At 40.2% G+C, this 24,840-nt stretch overlaps 2 protein-coding genes across 2 annotated transcripts; both read right to left on the bottom strand.

Annotated features, from left to right (window-relative positions):
- Positions 1-4,237: 4,237 nt before the first annotated feature.
- On the bottom strand, positions 4,238-10,173 carry LOC120805288 (phospholipid phosphatase 1-like). Its single transcript, XM_040155399.1, has 7 exons — positions 10,042-10,173; positions 9,639-9,829; positions 6,818-6,969; positions 6,384-6,664; positions 5,715-5,772; positions 5,220-5,396; positions 4,238-4,480 (listed from the first exon to the last, which is right to left on the bottom strand). Exons 1-7 carry the CDS (start codon positions 10,119-10,121, stop codon positions 4,355-4,357), a joined length of 1,065 nt encoding a protein of 354 aa, XP_040011333.1. The 5' UTR covers positions 10,122-10,173; the 3' UTR covers positions 4,238-4,354.
- A 2,988-nt stretch (positions 10,174-13,161) lies between these two features.
- LOC120805287 (chondroitin sulfate N-acetylgalactosaminyltransferase 1-like) lies at positions 13,162-22,214 on the bottom strand. Its single transcript, XM_040155398.1, has 10 exons — positions 22,140-22,214; positions 20,761-21,409; positions 20,540-20,640; positions 20,213-20,391; positions 17,710-17,926; positions 17,327-17,428; positions 15,593-15,774; positions 14,349-14,443; positions 14,158-14,239; positions 13,162-13,679 (listed from the first exon to the last, which is right to left on the bottom strand). The coding sequence occupies exons 2-10, from the start codon at positions 21,121-21,123 to the stop codon at positions 13,399-13,401; spliced, it is 1,602 nt and encodes a 533-aa protein (XP_040011332.1). The 5' UTR covers positions 21,124-21,409; positions 22,140-22,214; the 3' UTR covers positions 13,162-13,398.
- Positions 22,215-24,840: the final 2,626 nt, after the last annotated feature.

Raw genomic sequence — 24,840 nt, 5'->3', positions numbered from 1 at the left:
ACTGAAAAGATTAATCAAAAAAAATGCTGATTCATTTTCTATAGATCGACTAATCAGTTAATCATCTGACTGTCTCAGCGCTATTTCTAAGAATGCAACCTGATACATGTAAAGCATATACTGGCGCTGGTGGAAAATTTTGTGCAGCCTTTGTATCATTCGTGTCCAGTAGGTGGCCATAGATCCCACAAAAAAAGTTACTCAGTTACTCAGGCTAAACAAGGTTTCAACGTCAGCCGCTAATGTTTTGTGTGACAATATCTCCATTTGCTCCAAACACCACCAGGTTCCACCATGTAATATTTTCTCAGCCAGGAGGGGTCAGATCCAGTGCCAGCCTCTGCATTCATACCTGTATTTCCTCGACCGCAACTTTGAGAAATTGTATGGAAAGGATTAGTTAATGGGGTTAGGGCTGATGGTGTAATGGTGGCCCCATTTTTGCCCGTAGCTATAGGGCCCTGAAGTCCACCCATGCCCCAGTCACATCTGATTTTCCTCAGCGGACATATTTTTCCTCTTCCCTAAGGTGTATTTCTCTTTTCTACTTCTCTTTTATTTGGTGTCATCTAAAACAGAAACAAAATGAACAGACACAGCTATTGCTCAAGTCAAGTACTTCTCTCTGGGTTACTCCATCTGAAACTCTAAACTTTACTGTTTGCGCAGGTGGAGTTCAAGACCATTCAGGGCCTCATTTGTATCCATTATTCACCTATTTTTGTTGTTGTTTGTTGTTTTTTTTATTGAGTCAATAGGAACCCTTTTGTCATTATTTTCTCTTCACAATTTTCGTATTACCTCACAGGAGCCAGACAGATCCCAGTATTAAATAGTCATTATCTCAAGAGACGTGTGTGTAAGGAACATAAGGAGAACAAATGTGTGAAATAAGATAATTATTTCAGTGATAATTCTTTAAAAGCTGTCATTGCACACTTCGCTCTGAGTTGCTTGCTTCTCCAGCAGCATCACTGCTTGGCAAGATAGAGTGAGACATGTAACAGAGAGTGAATGGAGCTGCTCTCAATAAGGACTATTGTCAGCGAGGTCAGCGTGACAACAGGAGAGAGCTCTGTGGCGCAACAGACTGGTCAGATTTCAGACTTGTGGGAGGTAGAAACGATGCCAGGACGAGACAAGTTGAGCAGTTTTTCACTGGCCGAACAGACTTGGAGTCATGATGCAGAGGCTATGAAATAATCATGATAAATTCACAAGAATTACCTGTTTCTGATTTCCTTTGTTTGTGATATACAGCATAGCAGAAGAAAATCCTAAAATATTGTCTGGTTTTTTTTTTTTTACAGTAGTTTCAGCATTTTAAAGTAATTATCTCTGCCCTGCTTCACTTTATTCTTAGCAAACATACATTGGGCACCACTTTCTGATAAGTCGCAATTTATTCAAGCTGTTATTGATGACTTTATTAATAGTTAACACATTATTTACTGATGCTTTATCGATCAGTCATAAGCTATCAAAAAAAACAACTTTTGGGCTGTCAGGCTGTGGAAAATCCTCCTCCAACATGACGCTTTTGTCTTTTTAGCTACTTAATTCATGAGGGGGACCCCCTTAACAGACTGTTCTCATCCTCTGAGAAAAGGTTGCAGAACATCTGCACAAAAATCCATTTATAACAGCTTATTAGCATTTATAACTATCTACTTGACGGATTATTGTACAACCCTTTCTTAATGATTTATCAACATTAATAGGTGACTGACTAACTTTTGTTGATGGCTAATTACAGACTGAGAAACCCATTACCCTTTATTAATGGCGTACTAACATTCATAACGGCATACAAGATGACTTATTACATAGTGAGAATAGTACCCTTTGTTCATGACTCAATAAAATTTATAAGTGCAGACTTGGAAGGGTCTCCCTTATGAATTTAAGTGCTAGCAAATTGTCATGCCGGAGTCTGATTCTCCACAATTTGGAAACCCAACAGTTGTTCTTATTAATGGCTTTACTGATCTGTAAAGTATTAGCCAGTCATTTTTAACCATTAATAAAGCCATTAATTACAGTTTATAAAGCCTTTGTAAATGGTATCTTATCAGAGAGTGGTACTGTGCTGGAGAAGGAATCTATATAACATCTGGCTATTATCCTCCCTAGATAGCACCCTGCGCTGTATCCTATTATATCTTAAATGCGAACAAAGAAGCGCTGTTATGCTTCCAAATCAAATTTGCGCAATGGGGTCAATGAGAAGTTTCTCTGAAGGAATTTCTCAAATTTATCACATCAACACATGCCTAAAAATTACGTGATGAGGTATGTGGAAGATTACTTGTGAATTTCCAGCTTGACAAGTGAGAATGACTGAATCTTTAACGGGAACTGAAACTGGGGGAAAATTAGTTAGGCATGGGAGAATGGGGTGAAACACAGCCCACAGATATTCAGAGAGCAGTTTGGAGTTCATCTTCTGGTTGAAGTTAGAGATTGAAATGGAATCAGATTAGTATGTGGATTATACGTATAAATGAAAGTATTTCTAACAACACCACCACCACTTTCAGTTGAACATTCTGTTGCTATAGCAACCACTACTGGGAGAGTTCCACAGCAGTTAGATTAACTGACATTGTTACAGCCACCATTTTGTCAGATCTTTGACCAAGCAAGTATTGACGGACATCTTTTATTTACAAATACCATTGTTGTAACTTTATTTTTAGTTAGTCTCTTTTATTAAAAGTGTTGTGTGATGGATGATTTATGATTTAGTAGAATTTAGTTTTCCTGTAATCAGATAACTGCAAGCTAGCCATTCGCTAGCTGTCTGAGGCTAATGTGTTGCTACTACAACATTAAAGGTAACTGTTGACTTACTGATGTGCTAACTGTTAGACCCTAAAAAGACAGAGAGCAGTAAGCAGTGTTGAAACAGTAAAAAAAAAAAAAAACACTTTTCAGTAGTTTTCAGGCTAGCTAGCTTCCTGCTTATTCATGTTCATGATGACAAACCAAACAACTAAAGCTAGTTGATAAACAATAGTTGAAAGTTATGAGTTCTAGTCTAAAGCAGATCCTTAACTTGGACTTTCACAGCCAAGGATCAATACCTCTCTGACAGAACTTTCCTTGGCTGACCTCTCTTCCTGTTGGAAACAGTGAGAATGTGCAGAGATAATCTGTTTGTTCTTGTAATGACTTGTGCTTATCCTCCATATCCAAGATACCCTGGATAACAAACAAACATTGTCGTCAGAAGAGGTGTCCTTACTGCATACTTGTGGTTTCCATGGTCTATCTACACAGACAACAAAATCATCCAAAATTGTGTTTTGTTAGGAAAATCCTCTCTTTCAGGTCTGTATTTCTGAGACAGTTTGGTTGCTAAATCACACATTTGGTTTCTCTTCCTTCCTGATGCCTAGTTACCTGACTCTGCAGTTTTATTTTCTAGAGAAACACAAATCAGCTATTCTACCGCAACAAATATACAACACTTGACTAAACCTTTTACCATTCACTTGCATTATATTCCTACTTCCTTGTATTCCCTACAGACAAAACACACAGGAATCATTTCCCTCCTTTGTATCAAAGTAGCAAAACTGACTTCTCTTTATTTGTCTCATTTTTTCCCCATTACTGCTCTAAACAATACTGTTTAAAACTTCTGCATGGGCACAAACATATAGAGCTTCATATAAATGGTAAAAACAAAACAAAAATGAATTCACTGTATTTTCCATAAATTACAATGAAATAACATCAGGTAAGGGACATAACAGCAGGTAGCAGCAATCTGACTAAGGCAAAAAATAATATAAAATATATCATTTCTGAGTTCAGGCTCCATGTTAAGTTAAAGGACAGTCCAGGTTTTCTTATTCACAGGTGCCAGGCTCTCTACAAGCCTTCTTGCAGTGTGCACACAGACGCTCATTATACTCTGGGCAAAAGGAATTTCATTTAGTCAAGATGGGAACATCAGACCAATATAAACTAGAAACTACATTTCCTACAAGCTTACACTGTAAAAGTTTTTCGAAGGTAAACCCAACATGCTGTACTGTGTTGTTGTGTCATTCCATAATAAGCTGTGTTTCGTTGGATTTACCCCAAAACTTGGCTGAACCTTCTGCTTCTTTATATCTCAGTAAAGTGCAAGTACTGTCTTATGTAGTACTTTTCTTCCTGTAATCAAAGTTTACTGACCGCACCAAAGGAAGCAGGTAAAGCCTGAAAGCTGCAGCGTTGGCTCCCTGGGGCCAACTTTGTCGAAGAAATGCACAGAAACAGCCTGCAGTTAATATGAAAGACTTGCAGCCCATTGATGTGTTTTACAGAGGCCCTATACAGAATTGTCTTTGAGGCCTCAGACTCAGTCAGTGCTACCATAGTGGTTAAAACTGGAAGGGTTGTCCTGTAAACTGGTCGGCGAGGCTTCTTCTTCCTGTGACACCACCGCGTCCACTGGCTGTTCGAAGAAGTTGGACACACAGAACACCTGCAGAAAAACAAGCAGCAAAATTACAATTCATTCTATTGTATTATTGTGACTGACTGTCAATAAAGTAGAGCTGACATTATTAAAGTAGACCAGACTTCCACTTATATTCTCCTTAATGTGTTTCTGTGCAAACTGCCCTATGTATTTTTTACATTTACCTGTTTACTGAATTATTTATTTACTATTCTAGCAATTTAGTATTTTTAATGTCTCTAACCTCACTGACTCGGTAAGTCAGTCATAATAAACTCATTGTTCAAACCCACAGAACTTCAAATTCAGGTGGCAATCCCAAAGTTTCCAAAGACACCAGATGTGTCAGGCTGAACTTTGGGGAGAACATCTGGAGACATCTGGAATATTTCCTTTTGATTTGGATGGTGAAGCCATAAAAAAACAAGTCTTGGGTTTGAATATTTCACTCTGTAAAAATCATATAGCTTCAATGAATAGTTGGATACATAATTTATAGTATATGACACTGTTAGACACTGTGGTATATATAAAGATTATTTTTCTAATCTTAAAGCTACTTAGGGGGAAACAAAAGTGGAAAACTGCATGTCCAGCCATTTAACCTCTTTTTTAAAAGCTAACACGGCCATCAAGTTCTTCCTAAATGTGCTTTCTAAATAAATTGGCTTGACTTTTTCAATTGTTCATTGTGACAATACTACATAAGAAAGGCACGGTCTTTCTTTGTCCTTATCCTAATGGATCTTTCGGTGAAACTTACCGTGAGAACAGCCACTAAACCCCCTTGCAGGAGGCCAGTGAGCACATCACTCCAGTGATGTTTGTAGTCAGACACCCGGGATAGACCCACGTACACAGCAGTTGCAATCAGGAAGAATTGGATGGTGGGACGCAGAAGCCTTGCCCATTCTGACTTCAGTCTGGCTTGAATGTATAGCTACAATAGTCAGGGGGAGAAAATGAATAAATATTAGAAACAAAAAAACTGTGGGGTCACATCCAGGTATAAAGTTTATGTTGTCCGACCCAGTATTTACAATATAGGTGTTGGGAGCTAATGCCTTTGCTAAAAAGAGTTGCAGTATGTAGTATTGTTTTGTTTTGTTGTTTTTTTCTTTTGTGGTTATTAGCTTATGAAACCAGGCATAGACAGTAAAGCCGACAGAGCAAAGCTATATATTGGGCATTTCTAGTACTCATATGTAAGTCAAATTTAGGCTATAAATAGCTTTTGAAGGAGAAAATATGTACTTACTACAAGAAACAGCATGCAGTACATAGAGAAGGATGAGTGGCCAGAGTAGAAGGACAGTCTACAAAAGATAAACAAAAGAGGTACTAAATGAAATTTGGCACAATCACTTCAATCGAGGCTCTTTTCATAGACCATAGATCACGAGGGGGTCACTGAAAGGTTTGATGAGTATGAAAATGATGTGAATCATACGCTATGGCCTTCACAGTCACCAGATCTCCACCCAGTTGAACAACTATGGGAGATATGGGCTCACGTGTTAGACAGCGCTCTCCACCACCATCATGAAAACACCAAATGATGGAATATCTTTAGTGAATATCTTGTATATGGTATTTAGTACCTTTTCCTTGTTTATTTCATGGCTCATTTGTAAATAGTAGATGTTCATAATGTTTATAGTATTCTACATTTTAAAGCTTTAAGGTTGCTTATTTAAGTATTTGTTCTTTTACTTCTGGTGCTAGTATTTATGCTATGTTGGATGAAGACTTGTAGTAGCTAACCACCTTGTCCACAGACGTTACATGTACCACAAAGTGATGCAAGTAACTGGGTACCCTTAGATTGTTAGGCTCCTCCAAGTCAGACTCAGATTCGTGACCCACTGCAACTGTTTGTAGAAGTGGCTCTTGTGATTTTCATTTACTTCATGTTTGGGACCATTACCTGGCCTCATCTACCAGAAACGTGTCTCCAGTGCAGGTGAAGTTCTCGATGTATCCACCAGCTTTGCAGTTGATGCGATCCCAGACTGGTTTGCAAACAGCCAGGAAGTTTGGCCGCAGACGACCGATGGAGTACTTGGCTATGTCTGTCAGAGACTGGCTAGCAGCAGCTCCAAATACATAGCTCCCCACGGCTTTGTAGACACACGCCACATACTTGGTCCCTAATGACTGGTTCTTGATGCGAGACAAGTAAACGGAAAGGCACTCGCCACAGACAATCTGCAACAGAAGAGATTTTTAAACAATAAGCAACGTTTCCTCAAGCAGACAATCACACACCTTGACAGAATTCAAGAGGACAAACAAAACAGTTGAACTTCTTTTTACAGTGACATTTAAAGGTCTTTTGGAAGACGTAGACTGTTGGCTCACCACGATCAGTGTGAAGGGGATCATGACTCCTCCCAGCAGCTGGTAGGATATGGTGTCCTCTTTGAGAGGGTATCTGATGGACTCATCGTTACAGAAGAAACCCCGTTTGAAAGGGTTGTGTTGAGGGGTGAGGATGAAAAATGGAAGCCCAACTGTTAAAATGAAGAAAGAGGCAGATAATGATTATAAATTTCACCTCATTGACAGATTTCAAACCGGTCCTCAATCTCATGTGATTAAACTGCACATCATGTTAAACAAGTAACTGCACATACCCATGTGAATCAGACCAGTGAGCCACTGCTACTGTTACACAATGCTTATAACTTAATGATTTAGTCACGTCAGGTAACACAAAATATTTCACATCTTGTGGATTTCATTTAACTGCAAGGAAAATTCATTCTGTTCAAGGTCACAAAGTTACAAAATAACTGCGTTAAAAGCTTGAGGCCTTGAATTACATCAGAGCTGTATTGCAAAAAACGAGCATGCGAACTCAGTTGCACATGCTGTGGTAACACAAGCTTTCTGTTATTCAAGGCATTCTGTATGTTTAACTTTAGATAGTGGAAAAGGGAAGGTACTACCAGCTGAACTGACTCATCACTTTGTTAGTCTGTACGGGAAACACCATCAAATCCCTTATTTCCATCCCCTCAGAGTCTGTTTTACCTGCCGCTTTTCCCAATAATACAAAACTGAACCAAGATGAGAAACATGACTGTTGGCTAAACTTACGTCGGTAATGCACTGCCGGGCATTCCCCCAAGTAGGATTACCGGAATTGATGTTTTTGGGCTAAACGAGTTACCACACAGTCACAGACATTTGTTAGGGCCTGTTAGTTTAAACCTACTGCACGGCAAATTACACTGATTGCTGTCTTTTGAATTTCTGTATAAACTAAAACTGAGTGTGTATGACATCTTTGGACCATGGTGATTTGAGCACACAGTTAACCTTTCAAAATACTATTTACTTCAAATGAGACAAGTCTGTCCTCCACCTAAAAAGAAGACCAAGTTAAAGACCAAGAAGGACGGGGGCATAAGCAGAAGGAGGTGATGATCATTATCGAGGAATAATATCCACTATTTCATTGTTTCTTTTTATTTACTTGATTATTTATTCTTTCTTTCTTTCTTCTCTGCAGTTGTCTAACTTCTCAGTTGACTAATTTCTCAGTTAGCTGACAGTTTGTTGCAGTTGAAGGTTTTTGATTTTGAAATTGTGAAGATCTGTAAAAAGTGTGCACATTTAGTCTCTGTTTTTGATTGGACTGTATGTTAGTGTTTCGTGTGCCTTCTCTGTATATGTGCTTTCAGAACCCCTTTATGCTGCAGTTGTTGCAAGAGAGTTGTGTAAATTATTGCTGTATATCGTATGTCTTGCATTCAGATATGCTAACAGTGAAAACCCATTGCTTACCACAAGTTGAAAGAAATGTAGTGTAAATATGAAGGCATGAGCTTATGAAATCTGGATTAGACGGTAAAACAGATGACACAAAGATATATATTTGAAATTGTATATTTTGTCTCCGTGACCCCACTAAATGAGATTGGAAAGTGAAATTTAAAAATTGGTCAAAAACATGTTGAAAAGTGGATTTGTATTTGACATATAAATAACATTACAAAAGGTAAAACATATAACAGACAACTAATGTGTGAAGAAGAAGAGTACTGATATGTAATTTTATTAAACCAGGATTACTTTGGCTTGGTTAAAGTCCAACATGTCAGCCTAGTCAGGTGTCATGGATGAAAGAATAAAGTCCTGGATTGTCCTTGTCCCGGGTTTCTACACAGTCAACCAACCTTTATCAAGGATCAAGGATCAAGGATGTCCTTTCACTGTCACTGACATTAAGATATATTTGAACATTTCTGCATAATGGGGACTTTTACGTTATTTTGCCTATAATGTTTCCGCACTTTTACTTAAGTGCAGTTTCGAATGCAGGAATTTCACTTGCAAAAGGGTGTTTTTACATTGTGGCATTCAGCAAAAAGATCTGAATACTCCATCCGCCACTGGCTTCACAGGAGGGTCCAGGCCAAGATAGCAGCAGCAGCGCGTACTGCAGAACAGCAGAGTTTACAGAACATAAAAGAAGCACTTCAAATAAACCAGATTTAGATTTAGACTAGGAAGACATGGGGCTGTAAATAGAGACTAGAGATTGTTGCTCCAAAACAGAATGAGAAGATTGGTGTACAGTCAGCGGTGCGGTGAGTGCAGATTAGTCACGGGGACAGGGTGTCTGGAGCAGTGTTTATCCAAACCCGTCTGTCCTTATCAAACCTGGCAGCCACCAAACTGAACTCTCAGACTGTCCCGGGCAGTGCAAAGTTCAGGTTATTTATTTTGAAGCTGTGGGTCGGAGCTTATTTCATGTTCTTTATTTGTTTGTTTTACTTTTATTACGGTATCACTGCAGCATATGTCAGATACATGTTTATAGCCCCGCTGCTTCAAGCCCCTGGGCTGTGGTTACATTCCAAACATTGAGCTAAAAATATAGCTTTGCTTGGAAAAAACAACACACGGGGTGGGACTTTGTTGCCCCCTTTTTTTTTTCCATCTTCCTGCCCGGTTCCCTCACCCTCAAGCCTTCCCATGCGTATTTATATGACGTTTATGCAAATCATTTGAACGGATTTGCTTAAAGAACCACGTTATATAACACGTCTGTCTACCGGAACAGTCGTGCAGAACTCCGTAAATTAATGTTTGATGATAAAAGAAAGTCTGTCGCCCGCTTTAGAAATAAACAAGACGGATTAGCGAGTCGGAGGGATTAGAATTGACATACCGAGGAAGAGAGAGAAAATGTCCAGCAGGATGAGAGGGATCCCCGAGGCTTCGAACATGTTGGGTCTCCTGCTTCTTCTGGTGTCTGTCTTTGCAAAAAATGTCCGGTCCCGACTGTCCCGGCTGCTCAGGAGCGGGCGCCGGTTGGCTTTAGGCGAGACGAGGCGCAGCCTTTCTGGCGCACATGTCTCGCTATTCCGGCACAAAATTAAAACACACCAGTGTCATTGTGCTGCCACCAACCAACTCCGGGGGGACTGTCCGAGAAAGCTAAAACTACCAGGGGGGACTTCCAAAAAAAAAAAAAAAAAAAATGAAAAAGGTAAAATATGCTCTAGGTCAGAAACACTGAACTAAAGGCTAAATCTAATCTAACACCACCACACACATGAAAGGCCTCTCACCCTTTCAACTGCTCACAAAGCATCGTTACGCAGCGGGAATTCTTCCGCCCATGATACCGTCCCGTCCTCAGATGAGACATAACCGGTGAGACACGCGCTCTTCGGGCGCTCCTCTCCGGCTGTGATTAATGCTGCCTTCACGTGTAGCCGGGAAAAATGGGCGATGTAGCGGAAGAAGCTGGCGGCCTGTAGTTCAGGGGGTCAGCGATTTAGGAGCAGCCAGAGGGCAGTTTTTTGTTGTTGTTTTTTTGTTTTGTTTTTTGTTTTTTGTTTTTTCAAAAACACAATTTTAAAGCTGAAGACTCATGCCTACATGTTTGCAATATGTTTTTTTTATTCATTTCTTTTTGATTCGTTAAAGAATAAATAGTTGTAGGATGTATCTGATAGTATCTGAGGACAGATGTCATACTTCCCATTAGTAAGCTTGTGTTTACAGAGTTGCAGCATGGAAAAATGTCCTTTGTTTTACTTGAGACCGGAGAAGTCGCTTTCCACACACGATTTACAGCGTATGCGTCATTAGTGGTTGAATGAAATTGTAAATCTGTCCTAGTCCAATAGACTAAAATTTATCATTGACCCCTTTTATTTATCTCGTGTTATCTCGAGGGGGCGGAGGGGGGCGCTCATTTAATTTCATAAACATTTAATACTTTCATTTGGAAATATGAACCACTGAACCATCATATAAGCTGACATGATAAGGGTCCGCTAATGACCTGATCTGTCAAGATTCCTGCATTAAAATCCAGCTTTATGACCTTCACTATATCCCTTTAGTGCTTATGTGTTGCATATTCTTGAATTAATGTGTTTAACTGAACAGGGCACCGAGACTTGGAGGAAGTGAAGGCTCTCATTTGTGCCCAGGGGGCCCCCAGCAGGTTAAAGCTGCCATGCTGTTGCTCATTTTTCTGCGACTGACTTAACAATAAAGTCAGTGTTTCATCACTATAAATTTAATTAAATCCTATGAATTACACTCCTTATTGCATTATCTTTGTTTCTGTCGTTTTAGTTTCGGTTATTATGATTTTCTTTTCTTTTTTTAACCCTTTGCAGAACTAGAACCCGGTGACTTATGATGATTGTTGATGACTGTCTGCTGTCTAGACCCCGTGATCAAAAGTTATCCTGGCCGAAGTGAAGTCCTTTGGAGAAACTTGTTATTGGCATTTTTGGTTTTTTCCGAGGCGTGATTGAATGCAGCACAGGACAGGGAAGTGGTAATTTGAGTTTTGGGCCTATCGCGTGCCTCCGTTGACGCTACGATGGCCGTCGGCCGATGCGGAGCCTCTCCGCCCTCCCCCCCTCTGCGTGCGTCCGCGGAGGTAATGAGGTTACTTCGGCCTCACTATTAATAGCAGGGAGTTGACTGCCTCCTCATCAATGCACCGGATGGATCAGGTGCAGCTGCGTAGGAATTCTACTTTAATGTTTCTGTTAGGAGTTAAATCATCTCACTCGGGACGGAGAGGCATGTTGAATCCCATTCTGTTTGTAATATACAGCAAATAAGGTTTTGATGTTAATGTGTATGTATATTACTTGTACATGTAGTGTTAGATTGAAATTCAGCAACTGGAAATGCTGTTTACTTGGGCCCATAAGTCAAAAACACATGATTGTTTTCTGTGCTTTCTTTTTTTTAAGTTCACAACATTCCTTTCAAGTTAACTGTAAAGCAGTGGCGAAGGTGATGTGTGGGCCTAACATTTTCTTTTTTTTAAAGTTAGGCAGTGATGAAAAGGATTATTCTGATCCTTTACTTAAGTAAAAGTAATAATATCAGAAAGGAAAAAATACTCCATTAAATGTCCTGCATTGAAAATGTTACAAGTAAAATAATTCTACTCATTATGCAGAATGCCCCGTTACGGATTGTTATATTATTGTATATATTATACTTATTATATTATCTTTGATGCATTCACATGATGTAAGCACTGTCGTAGTGTTGCTGCTCATAAAGCGTTCCTATGAAACTGCTGTATTCATGTTAAATGACGTTTCGACCTATCACTGGGCCCTGCAGTGGGTATCAGGCCTCTGACAGCTGACGTCATGCTCTAGCCCCATCTTTAAACTGTCTTCGAAATCCCGTGCTCACCAAAGCAAAGAGTATCTAGTTCATCGCTCAACCTGCAGTGCAACTAGCAAAACAAAAAAAGTGTAAGTGGAGAGTGGAAATATTCAGCTGAGTGAATGTCCTTCCACCGCGGGAGTTAGGGTCATCAAGGCGCACCCCCACACAAAGTCCAAACAGTATGCGAATAATTTCCACACTGCCACACATGCGGCAGAATTTTGTTAAAACACCTGCCACATCCCCTGGATGCACTTACTGAAAACGCTCATGAGCCAAGGACCTGACTTTTCAGGGCGTGTGACTAAAGTGGCGTAGCTCCATTGTCCACTGACGTCTAACCCGTATCTCTCGTGGTTTGGTCCAAAGGTGTCGGCACGCCTCCTGGTCTTTATGGACCCCTGATATAAAGGAGGGAGGAAGGCACGGCGAAGTTTAAGGTGTGGTTCTACTCCAATCAAGGGGGACGTCAGGCTGCAGACTTGACTTGACTCTGTCAAGCACAGATGCAATTAAAAACATTATTAACCGCTGCACTGCATGAGAGCAATATGTTGAACTGAGCCATCGCTACCTGTGCTTCCTCTGCTGTAACTAGCAAAAATATCTGCTGCAAAAAAGGTTGATGAGTCCAGTTCATTCGGTAACAATAAAGAAGAAAGGCGCGCTTCAGATTTATAACAAGGAAGAAAAGTAAAATTGGGGATACTAAATGCCTGTTTTGCTCTTGAGCAGGCGATGCTTGCGTCTTCTATGTCTAAAAACTGGCAGTTTGGAAAAAATTAAACTCGGATTTTTTGATTCACTCTAATGAGAAACAATAGAAAAGAAACATGCAGTTCCTGTTCTTGATTCATTTCAGTAAAATCCTCCTTGGCTTCCTTTATTACTTGTTTCACTAAGGAAACCACAATCAAACCCCACAAACTATCAAGTTAAGTGATGAAAGAGTATTTTTTGCTCAACGAGTTTTCTGTGGAGAAAAGAACATAAAGGAGACAAACATAGATCACATCCTTCATACTTTTATTAACACAAAAAATTTAATCAAGCACAATATGTTTTGATCTCAATTCCTTGCAAGTTTTTTCTTTGCATATAGATAAATAATTAGAGTAAATCACCTTTTGTATTCTCTCTTAACATTACCTGAACACCCCGTTCTCTAGCATGATTTCAGGTGATGTAAGTTACCGCAAATATCACAAAAAAACCAGAGCCAGAACACACATAACGATCATAACAGTCCCTAAACTCAGTCATTCTCGTTATGCTCCTTTGTCGGTTTGCTTGATGTTCGAATGAGCCTCGATCTCTTGTCTGAAGAAAAGCTCCCCCAGCTGACTGTGGGAGGCTTCGCTCATGGCTTTGGTCTGCATGCACATCTTGTACTTGTCCGGAGGAAGCTCATCTGCGCAGTTCTTCTCGTGCCACAAGTGGAAAAGGCCGCGAGACGGAGACCGAATCACCATCAGCTTACTGTGAAGGTACTTCCTGTACAGGTGCACATCCTCCAACCCCCAACCTCTGATGTTCCGGTCGAAACCACCTGACGGGAAACAGACAAAGTTCAGACACATGCAGTGAGACGGTGAGATTCAAGAGAAGGATATTACTTAACTTTAGCTGTGCTTCCTGAGTTGAAATCGTAGTTTAAAAAAAAAAAAAAAGCATTTGTTTTCTTAAAGTGATGCGTTTTAAATGGAGAAGGACATAAAGCAGAGAGGGATCATTCAAAGGTGTAAACTAACAAGATATCAGGGAGTATAAGAGATTTTTCACAGTCAGGGAAAGGGTCAAGGTTGGTATTTTTACCTAAACTTAGGGCAGCATTGGGGTATCACTAAAGAGACAGTGTTGTCTGGGAAGAGAAAATACTGGAATGTCTATATAAAAATGCACAGAATCCTGTGCTTTCATGCATTTGGAAAGTTTGGAATGGGCAGCTGTTAGTGATGTTTCATTGTATTAAGTCTTTTGATTTGTGAAATGAGGGAAATTACTGATGACACAAGCTTTTTCATTACCTATGTTGAGGAAATCAGACCTGTACTGGCATGTCATGCCAAACCCAAAGTCTCTCCAGAAACCAGTTTCCTTCCTTATCACCTGAGACAAAAAAAAAGAGCAGCCAGAAATCAGTCTCTTTCGTCGTGACGGCATTTTCATCTCATTCATTCAAGTAAATTTAGCTGTTTGTATATTATTTTTTACCTACCAGCTGCTGTTGAAGAGAGGGTAGAAGTGTCTGATTACTGTAGATGATAGATGGGTTGTATTGGCTGAAGAGCACGGGGTAGTACACTTTCTTACCTAGCGACAAAAACAGTTAAAACAGCTCAGGTAGCTTTAGTATACACATTTTCTATGTTGTGTTGTAGTCTGTTTCCCCTTACCTTAACTTGGATCTAACCTTATCCCCAACCTCCACCAGTCATCTCTTATGATGCTTAAGCTGAACCCAGCCTTACCCTAAACCCAACCAGTTACCTCCGCTACTCCTAACCATAACCTGACCTAAGCCCTGAGCCCCGACCACAAAGGGGGCAGTCGGGGAAACAGACTTGGGTTTTGTTTTTTTTAACCTGCTGCACAGAGCCGTCGATTCAAGTCAGCATACGCGGGATGTGCAGTTTTGTGTGCCAAACTGAAATGGCCTGCCTCCAGCAGAGGTCTAGTCAGAAAGAATAACTGTAAACACTTGTGTGGATGTGCAGGGCCTTTAATTAATTAGTACCACTTTCTGATAAGGCACCATTTATAAAGGGGTTAACTAATGGCTCTATTACTGATTGGTAATTCATTTGCTACTGCTGTAGGGATGAGTTATAGGACAATAATATAAACAACTTTTGGGTTGCCAGGTTGTGGAAAATCCTCCTCCAGCATTTTCTGTAATAATGCAGTTATAAATGTTGGTAAACCATTAATAAGCAGTTATGAATTTAATAAAAACAGCTTATAATTGGATTTTGGTACTGTAGCCATTTTCCAGAAGTTAGGTGGTCAAAGGGGTGTCCCTCATGAATTAAAGAGCTTGTTAAAAAGACAAGCAAAGTGTCATGCTGGTGGAGGACTGTCCGCAATCTGGCAACCCAAAAGTTGTTATTATTGGTCTACAACTCATCCATACAGCAGTAGTAAACGATTTACTAACCATTAAGGAAGCCATTAACTACAGTTTTTAAACCATACAGAAACAGTATCAGAGAGTCATAATATTGAGTCAGTGAAACAGATGGTGGAAAAAAATGTGAGTTACACAGGTATGAGTCAGATATTTTACGGTTAATGTTATCATTATTGTCATCGCAATAATCAACCGCAGCTCTAACCTAAGTTGTTTCATTGTTGTAGAAACAGGTTATGGTATGAATCATGGACAACACGACTTGAAAATACAGTATGATTAAAAAAAATGTTGCATGATGTTGAAAAAGCTCCCGTGTGAGTGTCTCTCACCAGGCTCTGCGTTGAGACGACAGGAAGTTAAGAAGTCAGCTGTGAAGTGGATGTCCACATCACAGAAGAAGAGCAAGACATTCTGGCTCCGCCTCCAAGCCCTGGCACCCACGTCTAAGCCTCGGCCGCGAGAAAACTCCTCATTCAGCTGGATCAGCGTGAAGCTCCTGAACCGAGTCTCTCTGAGGGGAAAGAGGAGGACGTGGATTCGTCTCCGCGTGCGACTGGACAGTTACTCTGCTGCTTCTGAGTGTTTTCATTTGAAATGTTCGGAGTGAATAACGGTTCAAGCACAGTCGACCTCCAGGAGCAAAGTCCCATCAGAGCGTTGCAGCATTACATCGTTAACAATAGCTCACAGACTATCTACAATATTTTGCTCAAGTAAAGTAAAAAAAAGATCCTGCATTGCAATTTTATCATCCCAGTATATACATGATAGCGGGGATGTGTGTGTTGCTCCCCGGAGGTCCAGGCGCTCAGAGGATTATTACCCTGCACCTCTAAAACACTGATACTCTCTCACTCACAGCTGTTTTTTTTTTTTTTTTTTAAATCTCATGGCCAAAATATCTGCAGTGCAGCACAAACACATGTGCGAGAGTTTATAAGAAGATGCAGATTTCATCTTTGACTTGCAGTAATCTCTGTTGACTCTCCCACATGATATTAATTTTCTCATCAGTTAGGGCCATCGCATGTTATTATCTTGACAGAGGCGTAGACTGGAGTCACAAGAATTTGACTCAAGCAAGACTCGGGTCAGGAATCCGATGACTTTAGACATGACAAAAAATTTTTTTAAAAAGGGCTTGCAAAATCACACCGGGGACCCGTGATTTCACTTGGACTTCAGCTGATTTGACTTGGAAAGTCAAAGGTCAGAGTATCGTGTAAAGATGAAAGATTATGTTATTAAACAAGTGTGCAGTGGATTACCTAATTTTCCTGATCTAAAAGTAAAATCCCACAAAATCCCACAAAGTAAATCTTACAGATTTACTTTGAATCAATCCAACAGTGGCCAATCAGGTTGCAGTTAAAAGGAGCGGAAGGTGTGTTTGGCAGTGCAGACCAATCTCTGCTTTGGTCAACAAAAAACCGACCGCAGCATGCAAAACATTCAGCTCAGAAGTTACAAATGGCTTCAGTTGTGTCACAGGAGCATATCAAGGTGAACCTGACCATTTAGCTTTTAAATGTTATAAAGTTTATTTCAAAGTAATGAATACACATTCAAAAAAGCTTTCATTATTTCTGCAAAATAACTATACTGTTAAACTGTTGAAAATTTTTAAATGGCATTAAATTTTGTGAAAGTGGCAGAATGACTTGTTGAGAACTTGGTCTTAAGTTGGGATTTGACTCAGGGCTTCAATGTTGATTGTAACGCTCCCCAGAAAGGCTCTGCTTCAAGGAGTCAGTAATGGAATTTTACTGAATTAATACCAACAAAAATGATTCTTTACCAAAACATAGAAACTGGAAATTAAAGCCTCTAATCTGTTGTGTCGTGAATACAACAAACGTGGAGCTGGAAAAAAAAAAAAAATTGCAAACAATCATTTGAAATCGTGTGCGGGAGCCTGAAACTGTGTCAGTGATTTCGTGCCTGAGACAAACCCGGACTGGGCTGTCCAAGGTGAATGTTGTTTAAAGCTTGGCATTTTACTTCAACGCGCCAAACCAAAGTGACATTACCTGATGCTGAAACTGTACAATTTACTACGTTACCTGGTGGTCTGGTCCAGCATGGATTTCACCTGGTCTATCTGATCTCGACCAAAGTAGACGACAGTGAGATGAACCCTGCCGTCCTGCTGGATGCACACTTCTCTGAACCAGAAACACAGAAGGAGGCACGTGTTAGGCCCACTTCCATACGACTTTATCCGGCAGTAGCCACAAATGACCTTTTTACAGATAAGGCAAGACAAGTTTATTTGTATAGCATCTTTCAACAACAAGCGATTCAAAGTGTTTTTCGTTAAACACGAAAGGCATGAAGAAAAGAAACACATGACAACATAAAAAGGCACATTTAAATAGCGTTCCTAATGTTTGAGAGTAATAATATATCACAATTGGCAGCGTGTTAATTTGCTCTCAAATGATACCTGAAGTTGTTGATGAACTGCCGGAATGTGTCCGGCCTCTTGGAAAGAGGTACGATGATGTTGATGAGCATGCTGCGCGTGTCCACGGCCTCGCTCTTCACCTTCATCACGGGCCCGAACGGCCTGAAGAACACCAGCTGCGTGAAGTCCTGCGGCCCGTCGCCTTTAAACGTCAGCTCATAAACCGTCCCTCTGTCCCGCTCTGTACGAGTCAACCCTGTGACAGAGAGAAGTGTCACAGCACTTGGGTGACAAACTTTATTCATTAAAATCATTTTCATTTGCAGATGATCCCAATTTATTTTGTTGTGGTAATAATTTGAAACCACCTTTGGATGCAGTGGAAGACTGAAATCCCTGCAGAGTTGGTTTGGCTTTAAATAAACTGTCACTGAATTTAAATAAGACTGAATTCATAATTTTTGGGAATCAAAAAAACAAAGCAAACTCATGATAAAGGATGCTGAAATTGAAAGTGTCTGAAATTAAATTTCTGGAAGTGATAATATATAATAAATTAGTAATTGAAAAATTGTCTAAAATGTATGATTTTCTAAGTTAAGCTTTATTATATACTTTATACTGTTCACTTATAATTTAACGTTATTTACACAAGTATGGGGAAATACACACAAAACAAATACAAATATCATATTCGTACTTTCAAAGAGAGCTTTCAGAATTGCAAACAAAACCACTTAAAAAGAACCAACAAAGTCACTGTTCATTAAGTTAAAAACTTGAAATTTAGGCATTTGAGCGACTTTAAAATGACTTAAAAATCAATTTTTATCTCAAAGTATCCAAATAGATTTTAAAGTGAGAGAAAGTTGCTATGATTTAAGGTGAATTAGCACGGTTAAAAAAAAAAGGACGAGGACCACTGTAAATAATAAGTGTATTTCAGTTACAGGGGCAAATTTATGAAACAGCTGCAGTGAGGAATTGAAAACATGTAGCACATTAAGTAAGTTTAAAAAATGTTTTAACAAGATTTATTGAATAAATATTAAGATGTACCATCAAAAAGCTACATTCGCATTAGTATGATGGAGTTAAGGATACTGTAAGTTTCTTTTGGGGGCTTCAGAAATCTTTATGTGTTGTTATTTTGTTGTATTGTTTTCAATTTTGTATTTGAGTAACTGCCTTTTTTTGTAGTTTCTTACTTAATTGGCCCCGTTATTGATTCCAGGCCACAACGAAGTTCAAATTTTCAAAACACTTGTTCCCATACTTTCCTATAATTTTGTAGAGAAGAACTGATACATCACAGTAAATTCATGGAAAGGCTCCTGGAAGGAGCTCTGATTGGCTGATAGTGTGGCAGTAATTTTCTGGTTGGAAAAGCCAACCAATCAGGGGAGCTTCGCAGGCGGGATACCTGTGCCAGAAACGAGCGTGGATGAGATCGGTGAGACGGGTTGTCTTAAAGTCGCCTTACGGAAATAATAACAAATAGATCTGTGTATTTCTTTGATCATCTTGAAAAATCTCAAGCTACTACCGCTAGCAATCCCACACACAGGACTGAAAATGACTTTGGTTGGATGGGTGTATCACTCTGTAATGATCAGGTAGGGCAAAATAACTCTGAGTGCTGATACACACCTTATTAAACGGATGTGGTATCGGCCTAAGAATATATTTACATGCAAAGTGATTTTTTCCAAATTGTTGAGAGTAACTGAAAAAAAAAATTATTTACAAAAGTTTCTTGAAATACTCTACAGACAGGAATGAGATACTGTGTGAAAGCCCACATCAGAGTTTTTGACTGGTTTTCTTAACTTGTCTCTACATTATATATATATCTATATATATATACACATAACATAATGTTACTGGTGATGAAACATGCTCAGTGTCTCCAACGATGAATATGGATATGATGGACGCCAGGGGGTTCACACGATATCAAACTGAATAATGATGTGAAATGAAAATAGTGACACAAAGGTTCAGGCACATCATCAGGCTCCTAGTTTCCCTCCCGGGCATGCAAGTCTGGTGGACGCTCAGGACTCCCCATGGGCATCAATGTCTCTCTACTTGTGTGTGTCCAGTGATGGACTGCCAAAACTCAAACCTGAGGTTACTAACTTGACTTCTCCTTTACTGACTTGGCATCTTCTCCCTCCCATAGTTATGTGCTTTCTCTCTACTTTCTCTTTCTGCAGGAATTTCTGCCCCTGGTTCTGCAGAGTCTGGATCTGTGACTGCAAACCTCCTACACCCACTGCTTCAGTTATTACGATAATCATTACTATTATTATATTTAGTTTTATTAGTATTATTATGAGCCCTATTATTATGATTATTATTTTTATTATTAGTCTCATTATTATTTTACATCTTTATGTGGAACCTGTATTGTGCTATGTTCTCTTTCCTTGGCGACATATGAATAAAATTGAATTGAACTGAATTGAATTGAATCTCCCTGCCCTCCACCGACTATAAAAGTTAAACGTATGAATGACCGAAGTGAGATCTGTCTCACCCTCTATGAAGTCTGAAGGCGAGAACGTGTGCTTCCGCCTGGTGTTGTCCGTGTGTTGCTGAGGTCCATTCAGGATGTGCAGAGCTGTCTCAACTGTGCCCGTCAGCTCGTCCCTGCGGTCCTTCCTCGCAGGCCTCTCCTCAGGGTGTCTGGTCAGCCCCGTCTCCAGCTGGTACACCCTGAATGACGCGACAAAAACCGCACTCTAAGAAGAGGCAGCATTGCATGAGGTAAGACTTGACATCTGGAGTAGGTTATACGGCGCTCCTGGAGGCCCCGAAGGCTTCAGTGTAACTGTCCTTAAAGATGAACAACTGTCCCACTCACCTCCGCAGAGTCAAAGTGTCAAAAGGAATCACTGCATATTCGCTGGGCAGCTTTACACCTGAGTTCACCTCCGCCTGGTTCAGCTGGGAGCGAAAAAACTCCTGGAGGACATAATGTAACATTTACCAGTACACCTACAATGTCACACTTCACTTATCTCATCAGCCCCAATGAACTCCACATCTTTTCTGCATCTATCATCCTGTGTAATGTTTTCCTACCTTCAGGTCAGACTGTGTCGGAGTTTTGTGCAGACTCTCCAGCCCCTGAGGCAGAATCCCTCTGGTCTTCGCTTTATCCAGGGACTCCTGGAGCTGCAGTGTCCTCTCCTGGAGAGCTTCCTTCAGCTGGGCCATCTGCTTTGTCAGGCTATTGATGTAATGTCTGTGAGAGTCCTCCCTCTCCTGCAACAAAGCCATGTATCCCTCCTTACTGGTGGCCCCTCCAGACCACAGCAGAGACGGCTGGCTGCTGTGAGACGCAGGTTTACAGGCCAGGAGGTAGAACAGCAGCAGACAGCAGCAGAGGCCCATCACTATAAGGCCGACACGGGCCACCAGGGCCAGCAGCCACCGTTTGATCATGGTGGATTGTATTTCAAACAAGTTTTAAACACTTGAGGCTCATAAAATCATGGCTGTGCTTCTGTCATGTGGAGACACACCCAAAAAAGGTGAGCAACCCATACCTCCGAAACTATAGATTAAAAAATATGGTTTTTAAAAAAGACGTACTCCTGTTCTCTCATGTCGTCCTCATCTGTCACATCCACAGGCAGCATCTTCACAGGGCGTCTGGACATTCATTTCTTTTGGGCCAACGTGTTCGTGACTCTTTAAGTGCAAAGATCACCACCGGTGTTGAAACTCCCTACAATGACAAAAACATACATTTTAAAGCAGCAGTTCCCAACATTTTTGGCTGCTTAAATCTAGCTGTGACCCCAGGTCACAGGTAGATTTGGTTATGGACACAAACTGTGTGAGCAGTTCAACCAAAGAGGAATTTTTCTCTCAGACTGTGTCATTTTTGGGACTTCTCTAGAGGCCTGAAGAGATCAGAGTATCCAGTATTTCACAAGGAAGAGTCTACGGCCATGCCGGCGTCTCCGTGTGGCTGTACTTTGGCAATTCATCCAACAGGTGCTGATATTTTACTTAAAATCACAAATGTCACCCTCATGGGGGTGGTAAGGGAAAGCAATAAGGGTCATCCTCCTCGGAACATGAATGTCAAAATTTCATGGCAGTCCATCGAAAAGTTGTTGACAGATTCCAATCTGAGCATCATACGACCCCTCAGATTTATCTAGGGACCGCTTGGGGGTACCTGGCCCTCAGGTTGGTCACCACCCCTAACCAAGGATTATTAATTAGTCAAATGTTCAATCCTTCGCACAAAGACAGATCTAACGTGAATGATTGCACAGCTGTTGCGAAAGTACCAGCAGCAGCACCAAGTTAAACTTTTCTGAATATTTTATCACAAGAAAGTCTCAAAGGACTTTACAAAGAGACAGAGGCAGAGGTAGGAGACAGGGACATAAAGACAGCCTTACAACATCTAACAAATCCAGTGACACTGGGCAAAGCAAACCAACCAGGCTATTCAGTCATGTCTTGATGTGCCTCAGTGTTTTTCATGAACAGCTTATTTCATTACCCGTCCATGGCACCTGCCCCCGTCTTGTTGCCGTTGGACTGTTGGTCAGGTTTCGTTTTGCTGCTGCAAAAGGCCCAGAAAGAGAAAGAACCTGACCTTACATTCACTCTGAGTGCCACGACGCTGAAGGTGGGAAGTGACTGAAACAAGCGCTCCTCTGTGTGTCTCTCCGCCCTGTGTGAGTGTGTGTGATTGCTTGGTTGCCATCATCAGTTTATTCACAGCACAGTTGGCTCTTTATTGCTCAGGTAGAGGCTGATCTCATGAAAGACTTGCCTATGTTTCCCGGTCCACCCTCACGGTGTGTGTGTGTGTGTGTGTGTGTGTGTGTGTGTGTGTGTGTGTGTGTGTGTGTGTCTATGTGTGTGTGTCTGTGTGCATGTGAGGGAACATGTCTACATGTATAGGTGTATTGATAATTACAGTTGCATGTATACATGTGTTCATACCATGCAGAGCCCTTTTAAAGCAGTCCACCATTAAGATCTGTACCTTTAATAAAACTGTTCAGCGTGTTCTGGACTCTGCATGCTAACAAAAAAAATCCTACACTCAATCAGTAGTTTTGTAGCTTAAATATTATAGTTTTATGGTTGTAATCTTTCATCTCTTGTGGCTCATATAAAGGCCTTTCATCTATTGAAAATGACTGCAAAGCATTCATCTTGCTGTCACCTCGGCTGAACAACTTACAGGCAGTTAATCACAGCCGGTCGTCAGATTTATGAGCTCTCGTAGTGAAAATAATTGCATAAAACTGAGATCACCAGCTGAAACATGCAAACATAACCACACAATACACAATTTACACTTTTTAAAGATGTAATTAAGGACAGAAAGAAAAAAAATTTAAAAAAAGATATGATTATACTCACCAGCTGCTGTGAATCTCAGGAAAGTCACGATTGGATGTCCATCATCCTAAACTGCTTGTCTCTGTCCGTCACTGTTTTAGTTGACAAAACAGCATCTCAACAATGTTTGCGGACGTTTGTCAGTCTTGTGGGAAAGCTGGGTGTTCGTTAGTGTTAAAAAAGCGAGAAGCTGACTTGTCCAGAAATGAGGAAACAGCTCTCTCACTTGTCAAAATTGAGGGCTGAAGTGGCCTTACAGGAGTAAACTGAACCACTGAGGACCTCCTCTTTCTCATCCTCTCTCCACTCAGTCTCCACCTTTTCCCAGGGCCTCCCTCTCCTCTCTCTTTTTCACTCAGACCCAGTCTTCCCCTACCATCCCAATGAGATCTCACACCATCTGCCTTCACCCTGAATTCCCTTTCAGGTCCCTCCGAGGATCCGCTCTGCCCTTAAATCTAATTAGAAGGCAACCGGAGTAAGGAATGCCCTTCAGACCTGCTCTGCCATCTGCAATCTGTTGTGGGCAAACATATACTGTTATATATAGGTAGCAATCGGATCCCACCAATAGGATGGGGTCTTACACATTTAATGAGGAAGCGTACAGATGGTCCTTGTTTTCACTCGAATGTCGACTCCTGAGCTCTGACTCCTCTGAATCTTGAAGTTTGCTACTTTGTGTCCCCTGTTATTTCTAGTAAACGGAGATTCAGTGACCAATACGAATGCATTCATTGCATTATAGTATTGCTGAATGTAGGTCCATTGTGTCTCTGCTTTAGTAAGACATCTCTGGTTGGTATACAAGTGGTCCCGTGGACACCTTTAAAATGGGGAACTAATATTCATTTTAAATGGATCACTTTGAAAATATAATAGAAGGTGGTGTCCTGACCTTTTTCTAATAACAAATATGTTTCTTTTACTATATTGTTGCTGGTTTAGTTTTAACTTTATTAATTTTTGCCTGTAGATTGTCTTTTAGTCATATTTTAATTATATTTATTTTTGCCCTGACCCTTGAATCTTTTGCAGTACACTCCTATACCCACTTACAGTAATTATAATATAAACTGTCCACTGAAGCATGACAGGCTTGTTCTGTCATTAAATTATATGAACAAGCTTTATGTTGCTCTCAACATTGGGGAATATTGTTCTTTTTTTCTCTGTCTCTAAAGTGTTAAAAACAATAATTAACTGAACATGTTTTGCACCTTCAGGACTTTTTAACACTCTAACTTTCACCCCAAATTAATCTTTTTAATTACCTTCAGCGGAATGCAGGCCTGCACATTGTTTTGGATAAATAGATCTCAGAGACAAATAGGTCAAACCTTGGGCAAAAAAAAAAAACCTATCTACATACCACTACAAGCAAATAAGAATTTTTTTCCCCTATAATTTCAGTTATCTGACCTTTTAAAAAACATCTTTCCTAATTAACACTCACTGGATATCATTTACTGGATAACCAATAATTACAACTTGGGAACATGTTCTGTGACATAAGACTAAAGAGTCAGAAAACGGTGCACCCAAATATTACTGCTATAATAAAAGTGGGTGTTTTTTTCCCTAAAAATCTTTGTTTTTTTTCATGTGAAATACTTGGCTTTTACCTGTTCAGGCCAATATTTATCAAACCGAAAAAAGTAAAAATTTGGAAGATAAAATTAAAAATCACAAACTACTCAAAACTGATTTATTTTTGACTGCAGTGTAGTGACAGAGCTGAGTGCACCTCTGGTTTCTGATATAACAATAATAATTAGCACATTA

The sequence above is a fragment of the Xiphias gladius genome, chromosome 19 (assembly GCF_016859285.1).
Source record: "Xiphias gladius isolate SHS-SW01 ecotype Sanya breed wild chromosome 19, ASM1685928v1, whole genome shotgun sequence".
In the NCBI taxonomy this organism is placed as follows: Eukaryota; Metazoa; Chordata; class Actinopteri; order Istiophoriformes; family Xiphiidae; genus Xiphias; species Xiphias gladius.
The sequence above is the reverse complement of the archived record's forward strand: the minus strand, read 5'-3'. Positions and strand labels throughout refer to the sequence as shown.

Excerpts from the sequence above, each read along its gene's own strand:
- LOC120805288 (XM_040155399.1), bottom strand. The coding sequence starts at position 10,121 with ATGTCTCATCTGAGGACGGGACGGTATCATGGGCGGAAGAATTCCCGC. Across the intron at positions 6,970-9,638 it reads CATTTTCTCTCTCTTCCTCG|TTGGGCTTCCATTTTTCATC; the intron begins GTATGTCAATTC and ends TCATTTTAACAG. Across the intron at positions 5,773-6,383 it reads TTTCTGGTAGATGAGGCCAG|ACTGTCCTTCTACTCTGGCC; the intron begins GTAATGGTCCCA and ends TATCTTTTGTAG.
- LOC120805287 (XM_040155398.1), bottom strand. The coding sequence starts at position 21,123 with ATGATCAAACGGTGGCTGCTGGCCCTGGTGGCCCGTGTCGGCCTTATA. Across the intron at positions 20,392-20,539 it reads GACACTTTGACTCTGCGGAG|GGTGTACCAGCTGGAGACGG; the intron begins GTGAGTGGGACA and ends CGCGTCATTCAG. Across the intron at positions 14,444-15,592 it reads TCGTCTCAACGCAGAGCCTG|GTAAGAAAGTGTACTACCCC; the intron begins GTGAGAGACACT and ends TTTTGTCGCTAG.